Source organism: Triturus cristatus, chromosome 1_1 (genome assembly GCF_964204655.1).
Source record: "Triturus cristatus chromosome 1_1, aTriCri1.1, whole genome shotgun sequence".
NCBI classification, from domain to species: Eukaryota; Metazoa; Chordata; class Amphibia; order Caudata; family Salamandridae; genus Triturus; species Triturus cristatus.
The window spans coordinates 121545436-121559413 of NC_140579.1; the positions used below are offsets into that span (position 1 = coordinate 121545436).

At 53.4% G+C, this 13978-nt stretch overlaps 1 protein-coding gene across 4 annotated transcripts in view; it reads right to left on the reverse strand.

Moving 5' to 3' along the window:
- Positions 1-13978, reverse strand: part of VARS2 (valyl-tRNA synthetase 2, mitochondrial) — a 234331-nt gene that overhangs the window by 151002 nt on the left and 69351 nt on the right. For all 4 annotated transcript variants that reach the window (XM_085613745.1, XM_085613770.1, XM_085613753.1 and 1 more), the window contains 5 exons: positions 8865-8931; positions 8505-8602; positions 7826-7907; positions 5820-5939; positions 5350-5458 (listed from right to left, as the gene is read on the reverse strand). In XM_085613745.1, the coding sequence (XP_085469871.1) occupies positions 5350-5458; positions 5820-5939; positions 7826-7907; positions 8505-8602; positions 8865-8931 (476 nt within the window). The remainder of the gene's footprint in view (positions 1-5349; positions 5459-5819; positions 5940-7825; positions 7908-8504; positions 8603-8864; positions 8932-13978) is intronic.

The following is a 13978-nucleotide window of genomic DNA, read 5'->3' on the forward strand; positions in this document are numbered from 1 at the left end:
CCCAGGTCCCTCCGTCCTCGTCCCATTCCTCACAAGTGGAGAATACCAAAGCAGAGAACCCGGCCTTCCGGAACTCCACCAAAGCCAGGGACACCAGCCCGAGAAAAACGGCACCCAACAGAAGCAGAAGGGAGCCCACAAAAAAACGCAGGCAGGAGCACACAACCAGCCACGGCCCCAACCAAGCCAACAGAGCCGAGACCCCAAAACAAGCAGGGGACGAGCAAGAAAGGACCGCAAACGAACACAAGACCCCCCAGGCAAGCCCGAAGGAGGTCCCGCACCCAGAAGCAAGACCCAAGGGAACCCCCAGAGGGGCAGAAAGAGAATCCACCCCCCCGAACCACCAGGGAAAGGGAGCCCCGGAGAAGCTGAAGCGCCCCAATGGAGCAACCCAGCCAGGAAGGGCAAACAACCCGAGAGAAAAACCACCAAGGGAGAAGCCCACAGCCCCAGGCACCACCAAGCAGCCGCCCCAACAGGGACAAAACAGCACATCTCGGCCCAACGCTCAAGAGCGCACGAGAGCAGGCTGCACAGGGAGACAGGCCAAAGGCCCAGAAAGGAATACAGCAGGGCAAGACAGAGAGCGAACCCCCCAGAACAGGGAAGAAGGCGACCCACAGCCGGACCAACCCACAAAATACCACTCCAAGAGGCGAGGGGAAGGAAGAGGAGAATGAAGAGGCACGCCAAACTCAGAGAAACACCGAACGCGACCAACCACAGGACCAACCCCAACACACCAGGGGAAGCCACCCGCAGAGCTGCAAAGACCGAAGAGGAAGGAACCAGACAAGAAAACAGGCACCGACCCAGAGCAACAACCAGGAAGAAAGGGGCCAAGGCATCCAGACAAGGCCCCCCTCCCACCGACCAACAGCCGACAACCGCGGCCAAAGGAACCGGAGGCACAGAAACCCACAGAAGGCCCAGGCCAAAAGGCAGGAAAGACAAGCCGCCAACCCCAGCAGAGACACCGGATGGCCGCAGCCAAGGCCGCCACACCGGGAAAAGAAAACCCGGAAACAGGAACCAGCCAGAGGCCAGGACCAAGGCAACCACAAGCAGGAGACACAGGGACACGAACCCAGGAACCCACCCAAGCAAGGCCAGGGAGAGCAACAAGCGCCACCCAAAGCAGACTCCACACACGGCCAGCGAACAGCCAGGAGAGAACAATCAAGGGCCGAACACAGAACCGGGGAAACAAACCCCAGAACCGGGAAGGAGGAACCCCCACCAACCAAGAGCCGACTCACAGGTCAGGAGGACACCAAGGAACCACCCAAGGCGAACCCCAAGAAGGGCAAAACAAGAAGTGAACAAGGAGGCCAACAGCCCAACAACGCATGCAGAAGACCCAGGAAGCCAACCGGACAACGCACAAGCCAGCCAGCCCGGAGGACCCCAAAACGGAGCAACAGAACCCGAAAGGAGAGGCAAAGGGCCAACCGACCCAACCCCAAAACCCAACCAAGAAGGGGCCCAGGGACCAGCACCAAAGCAAGCCAAGCCACCAAGAGAGGAGAAGCAGCTGGGGAACAGAGAGGGAGACAGGCAAGCCACAACCAGCAACCAACACAAAGGTCACAGCTCACCAGCCAGGCGCAAAGGAGCAGCACAGGAAAGTACACAGGACCAACCCTGCACCCAGACCAACAGCGCCAGAACCACCGGCCAGCAAGAGGCCAAAAAGAGGCACAAAAGCACCAGGGAACGAGCGGCCAGGGAAGAACCCAGGCAGGGACCCAGACAGGGACCCCGTAAAGGAAGGCCAAAAACAAGGACCGTAAGGGAGCAAACGCCACAGAGGCAGAGCGGAGGCCCCAGCAGCACTCTGGAACACCCCAGGCACCCCCAAACCAAAGGAGGGGAGCCCGGAGAAACCAAAGGCGCACGACCCTCAGGGGGAGCGGGAACATACCCAAAAAGGGAAGAACTAACCACGCAGAGCCAGCAAGAGCAACGGCAGAGACACCACAGGCCAAAAGCAGGCAGCACGGGAGCGGGAAACGCACAAGCCCAAGGACAGGCCCACAGGGGGAAAACCACAGCCCCAGGGCCCAGGCAAAGCCAACCACCAGCACAAGGCCGAAAAAGGGGAGCGGGGATGCAGCAACGCGGCCCACACACCAGGGGAGGCCGACACCAGACCACAACTGGCAGCCCCACCAACAAAACCACCGGCCAAGCCCAAGAGAAGGCACGGCGGGGAGGACACCGGGAGCTGCACCCACAAGCAGGAAAGAAGGGCACAGGGCAGCCCGAACCCACAAACAGGGAGGGGCACAGAAGCAGCGCACCCAAGAAACCAAGGATCCACCCAGGCAGAAGCCAAGGAAGACCCACCACACCCAGCCACCACAGGAGGCAAAAGGAGCGGTAGCGAGAGGCAAACGACCCCAAACCACAAAGAAGAGACACGAGGGGAAAAGGAAACCACAACAGGAAACCAAACCCCACCAGCCAACCCAGCGCAACACAACACAGCACCAGGCAAAAGGTAAGAGGCAAGCAGCAACACCAGCCAGAAAGCCCACCAGGGGCCCCACCAGGACAGCCCCGGAGCCAAAAGCCAACCAAGGCCAAGACCTACCGGGACAGAGGGAGGGCACAACGGCCCCCCCCCCCCCCCCGGGAACCCAAGAAACAGGGAGGCCGGAAGCACCAAGGACCCAGACGCAGGACGCAAGAAGCAACCCAGCCAAACACAAGCAGGGGCCAAGTGAAAGAGCAGAGGGGCCGCAGATGGGGGAATACCGGGGGGCCACAGGCCCACCTCCTCGACCCACAACCAGCACGTACCTCACCCACAGGGAACCCGCCGGGGGAGGAGCCCACCAACCCAGGCAGGAGGGCACGCCGGAGGGCAGGAGAGGAGCGAACGCAAGGGCACCGGCGCGCCCAGCCGATACACCAAGACATGACCAGGCGCCAGCAGGGAGGAAAGGCCACAGGCCAGGAAACCCCACACAGCGAAGCCCAGAGCACCGGCCAGGCACAGGGGGGCAGAAAGAAACAAGGCACCCCGAGCACGGGCCCCACCAACACCCCCGGAAGGACGCAAGAAGCGCCCAGCATCAGGAGCCGCAGGCAGGCACCCAGATAGGCACGCACCAGGCCCGAATCCACAAGAACAGACAGGAACCAACAGGGCGGACAGGCAGTAGGTGGAAGAAGCCGGGCAACAGGCAACCAAGGCGGACATCCAACCAGGGAGAACAGAAGCACGCAGGGCAGGAAGGCCGGAAGCCCACAGGCCAGAGGAACGAACCAGGCCGAACCCCACCCAAAAATGAAAAAGCCCAGGAGAGCAGAAGCGTGCACCGGGGAACGGGCGGACGGCCACAGCACCCGCCAGCCCCGGCACACCCCCAGCAGCGGAAAACAGGGAGCCAAGGCCGCAGGCCAGTACAGCAGAAGAGCGCAGCACAGGGAAGAAAGAAATGCGGCACCCACCAGGGGGACAGGCCAACACCACCAAACAGAGACCGTCCCCCAAACCCCCGCCCAGACGCCATCCAGCAACAAGCGCCGAGCAAGCGGAAAACAAGGAGGACAGGGAACCCACAACCGGAGGAGGAAGCCCCCCCCCCCCACCCGCAGCACCGGGAAGCAAGGCAGAGACACAGTGCAGAAAGCCACGCAACGCCCCCAACCCAGCAAGCAGGAACAGGGAGCGCCACAAGCCAGCACGGACCATCCCCAACAGGAATCAACCAGCAGACGGAGAGACCAGAGGATGTCAGGTCCCAGAGTAGAAAGCGCCAGCAGCAAGCAAGGTGAAAATACCACCAAAGCAGCCAAGCAGTCAAGCAGGTCCCCCAGCCAAGACCGCCGAAGCAGCCCACCGCGCACAGCCAGACCCAGCAGGCAAAGCACAGACCACAGAGCCAGAGGAACATGTAGCGAAGAAAAGCGGAACCGCTATGCGGTACTCACCACAGGCGCAGGAAGAGCACACCAAAAGTGCCCTGCTCCCAAGATCCAGCCCAGGCGCCCTCCAAGACACCAGCGCCGGGCGAGGAAGAGTGCTGCAGCAACCGGCCAGACACCGACCCCCATCAAGGTCCGCCCCTGCACCAACATCAGGAACAGCAGGGGCAACAGGGAGGAAAGAAGGCGAGCAGCACACCAACAAGCCAGGCAGGGAGACCAGGAGCACCGCCCGGCGCAGCCCCTCGACCCCCATAACAGCCACATCAGCGCGTCTTCCAGCCTGGCCAAGCCGTAGGAAGACGCGCGCTGTAACCCGGAAGAAATCCGGAGATCCGGCGCCCCAGCCGCAAAGGGCCGGGCGCCCATCAACGCGACTCCCAGCAAGCCCGGCAGGCCAGGAGACGCGGAACAGGACATCGAGGACAGCCCAGCAGCCCTACGAGACATCCATTGAAGAAACACACAGGTAAGTCAGCAACACGTCCCATTCTGTCGGAAGACAGAAAAAAAGAATAGGCTGCATGCTGGGCTGGTACCGCTTATGTACTCCCGGCGGGAGTGGGTTAGGTATCCCAGCATGCTCCTGTTCTTTTTTCTGTCGCGGAGATAGTAATCTCCACTTGTGAGGAATGGGACGAGGACGGAGGGACCTGGGGGTAATGATCCATGATGAGAATGTGCCACTCTACCAATGCGCGCCATGCTTCTGATTACTATCACAACAGCTGTTTGAAACAACATTCCTTGTGTTTCTTAGAAGAGGGCAATTCCAGAGAATAGGGCCACTTGATATATGTTGCAAGTATATGGTCTGCCTTGCTCTACATCAATTCATTTATTCCAGGAGCCTTCTGTTCCGCAACATGCCTACTGAATTGTGTGTGGTGTGTAGTTGTGTGTGGTTAGGTCTGGTGCCAAGACCTTTTGATTTCACTAAAATTATAAGTATATATACTTACTTGTATGGCCTGTTATTGTATCACTAACATTTTTCTTCCTCCCAGTGCAGCCAATATTACAGCATAGGCTCATGGCTCCGCCCACTTCAACCACGGCCTAACTTTAACGTGAGTGACAGCATTCTGCCCTTTCACAAGTTGCACACACAAAGTAGTTTGCTTAAATGTCAGGGACTACTATGGCAACATTTCCTTTTTGTGACCCAAAATATTTTTGCTACTAAGGTGTCTGTTTTTTAGATTCTGTTGTTGCACCCTTACTGGAGCCCATTTCTTCCTAAGGATTTTTAGGAGGGAGAACCCTCCTGTGAGTCCGTTGGAAGGGTCAAACAGGGTGACTCGCTCTCCCCGATTTCCTGCTAGGGCATACATTCCTGACCTCAATTGCTCAGGCGCCATTTACTCACACTCACAGTTCACACTAAGGGCAAAGGTCACCAGCTCTCACCTTCGCCGTCCACCTTGTAGGCAAAGGTCACCATGAGCCCAAACGGGATCTTGTCCTGGTACCCTGGAATGGACAGGTACGTGCGGCCGGACACTGGTCTGCTCTCCACCTACCGGGACAAAGAAGTGTCACAGTTTGGAAGGAACCATGAAGTATCTCAATGGGGGGGGGGGGCACAGGCAGGGAAATGCGAGAACCCCTTTGCTGGAGCTGCACAGTTAATTTGAGTCAGAGTTAAAGTGCCCTGGCTGATCTGGGAGTGCTGCAGTGATGCGTTTGCTGCACTGTGTGTGGAATGGACCACTGGAGCATGGCTTAGGGGCGAGATACATTTGTGTGTGGATCCCCGTGCTGTTCTTTGACACAGGACAGTACTCGTTCTCAGTACTAAAATACCCAGATGCTGGTGGTGAAAGAGCAGAGACAGATCTGAGACCCAAAGTTCTGAAACCACGGTGAACTCAGCCCACCTCAATATCTGAGATTGTAGACCTCAGGGCGCACGACCAGTTGACAAGTTGCCGCTGGCGGTACACCAGTCCTTCCTCGTGCAATCGCACAAACGCCTCTGTAACAGCCAAGGAAAAATTCTATAAGGAGATACAGACAGGCAAGAAAACTTGGTTAAAACATTCCAGAATAAGAGTCAGCAAAAGAAGTGATAGATTTCAGAAAACACAACTTTTCAGCATCCAGACAACCTGGTCCTTCCAACCGGCACAGCTCCACTATAGAGGAATAAAACATAATGTAAGCAGACGTGCAGGCACCTGCTCTGAGGGGCAGTACACTCAGGTTGCCTGAAGCCTCCATCATAGTACAGTACAGTATAGTATAGTAGAGAGACATGCCATCTCGCTGTACTAAACACTAGTGCATGGCCACATCTCAGAGCATCGACAAGCGCTCCAGCAATCGGACAGAAGACGTAAAGGCCATCTAAGATGAATACAAGCTTGCTAGGGACGAGAATTAGAAGTACAGCGTGCCGGCAGGTAAAGACAAATGCAAAAAGAACTATTGATGGACAGAATGCAGAACAATGTCATACGTTCAGCCCAGTACAGAGATCTGGGCCTAAATCCATCCTTTTTTTGCTCACCATGCCATTCCAGTTTGGACCCAGCCATATGCAAATCAGTCTTGACCCTGTGCCCAATGGGAACAGTCCAGCCCGAACTGCCAAGCCAGGTCCTCCCTGGACTGGAAACAAGCATCCTAGGACCAGTTTCGGGGTTTCACCCCACTTCAGCCAGGATAGCTTGACTCCAGTGGCATGGAGAGCACGGGACTCATGTCTGAGCATACCCGTCCCACTCGGGGTGACAAATGCAAAAAGAACTATTGATGGACAGAATGCAGAACAATGTCATACATTCACCCCAGTACAGAGATCTGGGCCTAAATCCATCGTTTTTTTGCTCACCATGGTCAGACTGATTTGCATATGGCCATGTCTGAACTGGGGTGGTGGAGTGAGCTAAAGAATGATGATGGATTAAACCCAGATCAGTTGACTGGGTGTGAGTGTTTGATTTGCTCAAACGCTCCGTCCATCATCCTCTTTGGTATCGCTTTGTTCGCCCTAAGTTGGCAGGGTATGGCCAGTCGTGGGTCCCTTGCTCACTTTGCCACTGGATTCAAGATAGCCTGGCTGATGAGGGTTATGAACCCAAAACCGGTCCAAGGATGCTTGTTTCCGGTCCAGGGAAGACATGGCTTGGCAGTCCAGGCTGGACTGTTCCAATGAGTCACAGGGTCAGACTGATTTGCATATGGCTGTGTCTGAAGAGGGGTGGTGGAGTGAGCTAAAGAATGATGATGGATTAAACCCAGATCAGTTGACTGGGGGTGAGTGTTTGATTTGCTCAAATGCTCCGTCCATCATCCTCTTTGGTATCGCTTTGTTCGCCCTAAGTTGGCAGGGTATGCCCGGACGTTGGTCCCTTGCTCACTTTGCCACTGGATTCAAGATAGCCAGGCTGATTAGGGTTATGAACCCGAAACCGGTCCCAGGATGCTTGTTTCTGGTCCAGGGAAGACATGGCTTGGCAGTTCGGGCTGGACTGTTCCCATGAGGCACAGGGTCAGACTGATTTGCATATGGCCGTGTCTGAACTGGGGTGGTGGAGTGAGCTAAAGAATGATGATGGATTAAACCCAGATCAGTTGACTCGTGGTGAGGGTTTGATTTGCTCAAACGCTCCGTCCATCATTCTCTTTGGTATCGGCAGGTAAAGACAAGCACCAGCACAATAGATTTCCGATGAGAGAATAACAACTCTGTCAGCGAGAGAAGCATTACACAGGACAACATACCAGTCGGTAAAGACAAGCACTGCTGACTTCAACTGACAAGACACAATTTATTTGACACAAGACAAACAACCTCAAGGAGACAATCACAGCAGCCATTGCATGCACAAGGGAAGTAGAATATTGGGAAGGCCGCAGTGAAGCCTTTGGCTTTACGCACCGGGTCCATGGTGAAGCAGGCGCGGTCCCAGTCCAGTGAGGCTCCCAGGGTCCGCAGCTGGTGGAAGATCTCATCCCCTTTCCTAAATGTGAAAACCAAAGAACACAGTGTCAAGGATAGGAGGGAAGGAAAAAGCCGACTACAGAAGAGAAAAATACAAAGGAAAACATAAAGAGGCAGTTAATAGCCTAAGAGTCTTTCTTCTGTGTTCCTTGCTGGCCGCTAAGGGCAAGTCTTTCTTCTATATCATAGTCTAGCAGGACAGAGCTGGTTCTTGTTCCTCTAGGGTTGGCTGGTCATGGATGTGGCTGGTTTAGTATCACTTTGATGCTGCAGCAGAAGCCAGAGCTCACTCCAGCAGTAAATACTCACTGCTGATGGGAGAGAGGGATTGGTCTAGGATTTCTTGTGTGGCAGGACAGGAGGCAGTGCAGCCCCAAGGGATCTTGGACCTACATGGGGAGTGCGGACACACGTTAGAAGTCGGTTAAGGTGAAGCGGCCCCTGCACGAGTGGAGGTATCTCTGCTTCTCTTTTGGCCCCTGGGGCACAAACCCTGGGCCACTCAATGCAGTCTTCCTTCCTTTCTACTAGTATGTGGTGGGTGGCATGAGTGGATCATGTGTGCAGTTAAGGAATGCTAAAGCACTTTGGCAGAGGCAATGAGGCTGCTACTCACTGTTCTTTCCACTTCCAGACCTCGCTAAGGAACTCCTCTCGCCCAAGGGAGTGCCTCCGGAGCCCCCGTTCCTTCCAGAGGTGCCGCTCCACAACCGCCTGTGGAGGGAGTGAACACAGCTATGAAAGCAGTGAATGCCGCCTGACCCAAGGCACCAAGGTCAGAAGGTCGTGGCATACACAACACACGTCATATTCAAGTAATGCTTCTAAATGCCCTCTATACTTACAGGTGGCTGCCGCACAGGTTCACTCACTTACGGGCACACTTATCCACTCGCTCACATGCTCGCACTATCACCAGTGGAACTAGCTAGCCCCACCATCACCTCTCTCACCTGAGGCCATTATTCACACTCACCTGAGTGGCAATCCCTGCGTGATCGGACCCCGGCACCCACAGTACCTTCCATCCCTGCATCCTCCTCCTGCAACACAAGAGAGCGGTCACATTCCTGCACAACCACTGAAAAGGGGTTGGGGGGCGGGGGATGGAAGAGTATGTGACCAGCTTGTGTATCACTTTGTAGAACGTGGGGGTCAGAACATCCTCAACCTGGGTGTCAGGAGTCCAACACCTCTCGGGCCCGGTGGTTTGTGCCACCTCCAAAATGTCACAAGCACTAGTCAAGCATGTGTTTGATAACCAAAAATGTAAATAAATGTGGAAATACAAAAAAGAGAGATAGCTTGTAGCACAGTCCAAGCCAAGGTAGGTAAGCAGCTAAAGAAGGCTTCGCAGACCCCCTGCTGACTGCACAAGGTTAGTTAGAAAGAAGTGCACAAAAGCATCAAACCTACGAAACAACTCATTCTATTCAAAGAAAAATAATACACCCGGAGTCCATACTGTCCACTGCCGTCCTCAAATGTTACATCGAGCCGCTTGTCTCACAGATAAAGCATCACGATTCACCAACATGCCGATGATATAGAACACTACTTGAAAGACTCCTCTGCTTCACACATCCAACCCCTCAAACACTGCTTGCATATCATCCAGACCTGGGTGTCCAGCACCTACCTGAAGGCCAGCATAACCAAGACAGAATTCCTATTATTTCCAAGAACAAACAAGACACAGAAGAAATGTGGCTCAATCACATGAACCTTGACCGCATTGAACCACAAATTCCATCGAATGGCATGTCCCCCGATTCACCCTGGACACCGATCTCATTTTCAAGGAGCGCATCGCAAAAAAACCAAAAACAGTCTGGCACTAGCTCTCTCTTCTAAAGAAAGTCAAACCGTTTCTTCCAGAGAGCAGCTTCAGACCTGCCTCTTCGTGCTCTCGTATCTGGATGGTGGCACTGCCCTGCTGCGGGGCCTCCTAGACTCCACCCAGGCCCCCGTAGGGACATCCTACTCGCCGCAGCATGTTTCATTGAGGGCCTGAAGAAACATGGCTCCGCTTGTCGGTTCCTACTATCTTCAAAACCAGCTGCATCCTTTACAGAACTATCACAAACAGCACCCCGCTCATGTTGCAGACAAGTTGACCATCTCTGGTGGATCTCGGCTCATCCTCAGGTAGGTCACCATCAGACTGCAGGAAAGAAGAGTAAAAAAGAAGAAAAAAAAACAAGACACCCAAGATCTGGAACAATAACCCTTTATCGATCAGGACCACCCCTACGCTGCTCCAATTTAGCAAAGAATTATAGACTTAAATCTTGAAAGAGCACTACATCACAATTTATGAACCGTCAGGTCCTCTGCTCTTACTCATTGAATTTACGCTGGTCTGTAACCAGGTACAGCGCTCCGCTGCCTTTTGGCTAGGTATGGCCTATACAAATACCATATTCATACATACCATTTTTTTTTCAACTCACAACACACAGCTTCAATGACATAGACAGGAAACACATGTGCGAGAAAAAGAGCATATCATATAATAGAAAATATACCCCCCACCCATAATAATCTGTGCAGAACACCTAGAATATCACTGTAAAATAAAGGTTCATGCAGGAAAATGTGGGTATGTAAATCCTCTCAGAAGCAAGACATTTTTAGCTTCACTGCTCTAGAGTAAAACCTCAGTATAGCATCAAATCTAAATTATGGACATGTATACCAGCAACATTTGGTAGTACCTGGACTCTATGCACAGACTTGTATTACAGGTTCCTAAAAAGGCACCAGTGAAAAAGAGGGAATTCAAGTCTGAGTGCAGCAATGCCCGACTGGACAAAACCGGGACTTTTGATTCTCTGCAATATTTCAGCCCCTACTACTGGCCTCGTTAGGATGGAGTACCTCTGATTGGCTTGTGGTTCACTAAGGACACTGTAGGACCTGTGGCTATGGTACATCCCAGAAACGGTGCATTTTGAGAGGAGGGTACACTGCACGTGTTCTGCAGCCTGTGTAGATGGTACAACTCTGGTGCTTTTCAGTTTGTGTGGAGGGTGCACTGCACGTGTTCTGCAGCCTGTGTGGATGGTACAAGTCTGGTGCTTTTCAGTTTGTGCGGAGGGTACACTGCACGTGTTCTGCAGCCTGTGTGGATGGTACAACTCTGGTGCTTTTCAGTTCGTGCGGAGGGTACACTGCACGTGTTCTGCAGCCTGTGTGGATGGTCCAACTCTGGTGCTTTTCAGTTTGTGCGGAGGGTACACTGCATGTGTTCTGCAGCCTGTGTGGATGGTCCACCTCTGGTGCTTTTCAGTTTGTGTGGAGGGTACACTGCACATGTTCTGCAGCCTGTGTGGATGGTACAACTCTGGTGCTTTTCAGTTTGTGCGGAGGGTACACTGCACGTGTTCTGCAGCCTGTGTGGATGGTACAAGTCTGGTGCTTTTCAGTTTGTGCGGAGGGTGCACTGCACGTGTTCTGCAGCCTGTGTAGATGGTACATCCCAGAAACAGTGCATTTTGGGAGGAGGGTACACTGCGCGTGTTCTACAGCCTGTGTGGATGGTACAACTCTGATGCTCTTCAGTTTGTGCGGATTGTACACTGCACGTGTTCTGCAGCCTGTGTAGATGGTACAAGTCTGATGCTTTTCAGCTTGTGCGGAGGGTACACTGCACGTGTTCTGCAGCCTGTGTGGATGGTGCAAGTCTGATGCTTTTCAGCTTGTGTGGAGGGTACACTGCACATGTTCTGCAGCCTGTGTGGATGGAAAGTCTGGTGCTTTTCAGTTTGTGCGGAGGGTGCACTGCACGTGTTCTGCAGCCTGTGTAGATGGTACATCCCAGAAACAGTGCATTTTGGGAGGAGGGTACACTGCACGTGTTCTACAGCCTGTGTGGATGGTACAACTCTGATGCTTTTCAGTTTGTGCGGAGGGTACACTGCACGTGTTCTGCAGCCTGTGTAGATGGTACAACTCTGGTGCTTTTCAGTTTGTGCGGAGGGTGCACTGCACGTGTTCTGCAGCCTGTGTGGATTGTACAACTCTGATGCTTTTCAGTTTGTGCGGAGGGTACACTGCACGTGTTCTGCAGCCTGTGTAGATGGTACAACTCTGGTGCTTTCCAGTTTGTGCGGAGGGTACACTGCACGTGTTCTGCAGCCTGTGTAGATGGTACAAGTCTGATGCTTTTCAGCTTGTGTGGGGGGTACACTGCAAGTGTTCTGCATCCTGTGTAGATGGTACAACTCTGGTGCTTTCCAGTTTGTGCGGAGGGTACACTGCACGTGTTCTGCAGCCTGTGTAGATGGTACAAGTCTGATGCTTTTCAACTTGTGTGGAGGGTACACTGCAAGTGTTCTGCAGCCTGTGTGGATGGTGCAAGTCTGATGCTTTTCAGCTTGTGCGGAGGGTACACTGCAAGTGTTCTGCAGCCTGTGTGGATGGTACAACTCTGGTGCTTTTCAGTTTGTGTGGAGGGTACACTGCACATGTTCTGCAGCCTGTGTAGATGGTACAACTCTGGTGCTTTTCAGTTTGTGCGGAGGGTACACTGCACGTGTTCTGCAGCCTGTGTGGATGGTACAAATGGTGCTTTTCAGTTTGTGCGGAGGGTACACTGCACGTGTTCTGCAGCCTGTGTAGATAGTACAAGTCTGGTGCTTTTCAGCTTGTGTGGAGGGTACACTGCAAGTGTTCTGCAGCCTGTGTGGATGGTACAACTCTGGTGCTTTTCAGTTTGTGCGGAGGGTACACTGCACGTGTTCTGCAGCCTGTGTGGATGGTACAACTCTGGTGCTTTTCAGTTTGTGCGGAGGGTACACTGCACGTGTTCTCCAGTCTGTGTAGATGGTATAAGTCTGGTGATTTTCAGTTTGTGCGGAGGGTACACTGCAAGTGTTCTGCAGCCTGTGTAGATAGTACAAGTCTGGTGCTTTTCAGCTTGTGAGGAGGGTACACTGCAACTGTTCTCCAGTCTGTGTGGATGGTACAAGACTGATGCTTTTCAGCTTGTGCGGAGGGTGCACTGCAAGTGTTCTGCAGCCTGTGTGGATGGTACAAGTCTGATGCTTTTCAGCTTGTGCGGAGGGTACACTGCAAGTGTTCTGCAGCCTGTGTGGATGGTATAAGTCTGATGCTTTTCAGCTTGTGCGGAGGGTACACTGCACGTGTTCTGCAGCCTGTGTAGATGGTACAACTCTGGTGCTTTTCAGTTTGTGTGGAGGGTACACTGCACGTGTTCTGCAGCCTGTGTAGATGGTACATCCCAGAAAGGGTGCATTTTGGGAGGAGGGTACACTGCATGTGTTCTGCAGCCTGTGTGGATGGTACAACTCTGGTGCTTTTCAGTTTATGCGGAGGGTAGACTGCACGTGTTCTGCAGCCTGTGTGGATGGTACAACTCTGGTGCTTTTCAATTTGTTTGGCGGGTGCACTGCACGTGTTCTGCAGCCTGTGTGGATGGTACAACTCTGATGCTTTTCAGTTTGTGCGGAGGGTACACTGCACGTGTTCTGCAGCCTGTGTAGATGGTACAACTCTGGTGCTTTTCAGTTTGTGCGGAGGGTACACTGCACGTGTTCTACAGTCTGTGTGGATGGTACAAGTCTGGTGCTTTTCAGTTTGTTTGGAGGGTACACTGCACGTGTTCTGCAGCCTGTGTGGATGGTACAACTCTGGTGCTTTTCAGTTTGTGCGGAGGGTACACTGCAAGTGTTCTGCAGCCTGTGTGGATGGTACAAGTCTGGTGCTTTTCAGTTTGATTGGAGGGTAGACTGCACGTGTTCTGCAGCCTGCGTGGATAGTACAACTCTGGTGCTGTTCAGTTTGTGTGGAGGGTGCACTGCACGTGTTCTGCAGCTTGTGTGGATGGTACAACTCTGGTGCTTTTCAGTTTGTGTGGAGGGTACACTGCACGTGGTCTGCAGCCTGTGTGGATGGTACAACTCTGGTGCTTTTCAGTTTGTGTGGAGGGTACACTGCACGTGTTCTGCAGCCTGTGTAGATGGTACAACTCTGGTGCTTTTCAGCTTGTGTGGAGGGTACACTGCACGTGGTCTGCAGCCTGTGTGGATGGTACAACTCTGGTGCTTTTCAGTTTGTGTGGAGGGT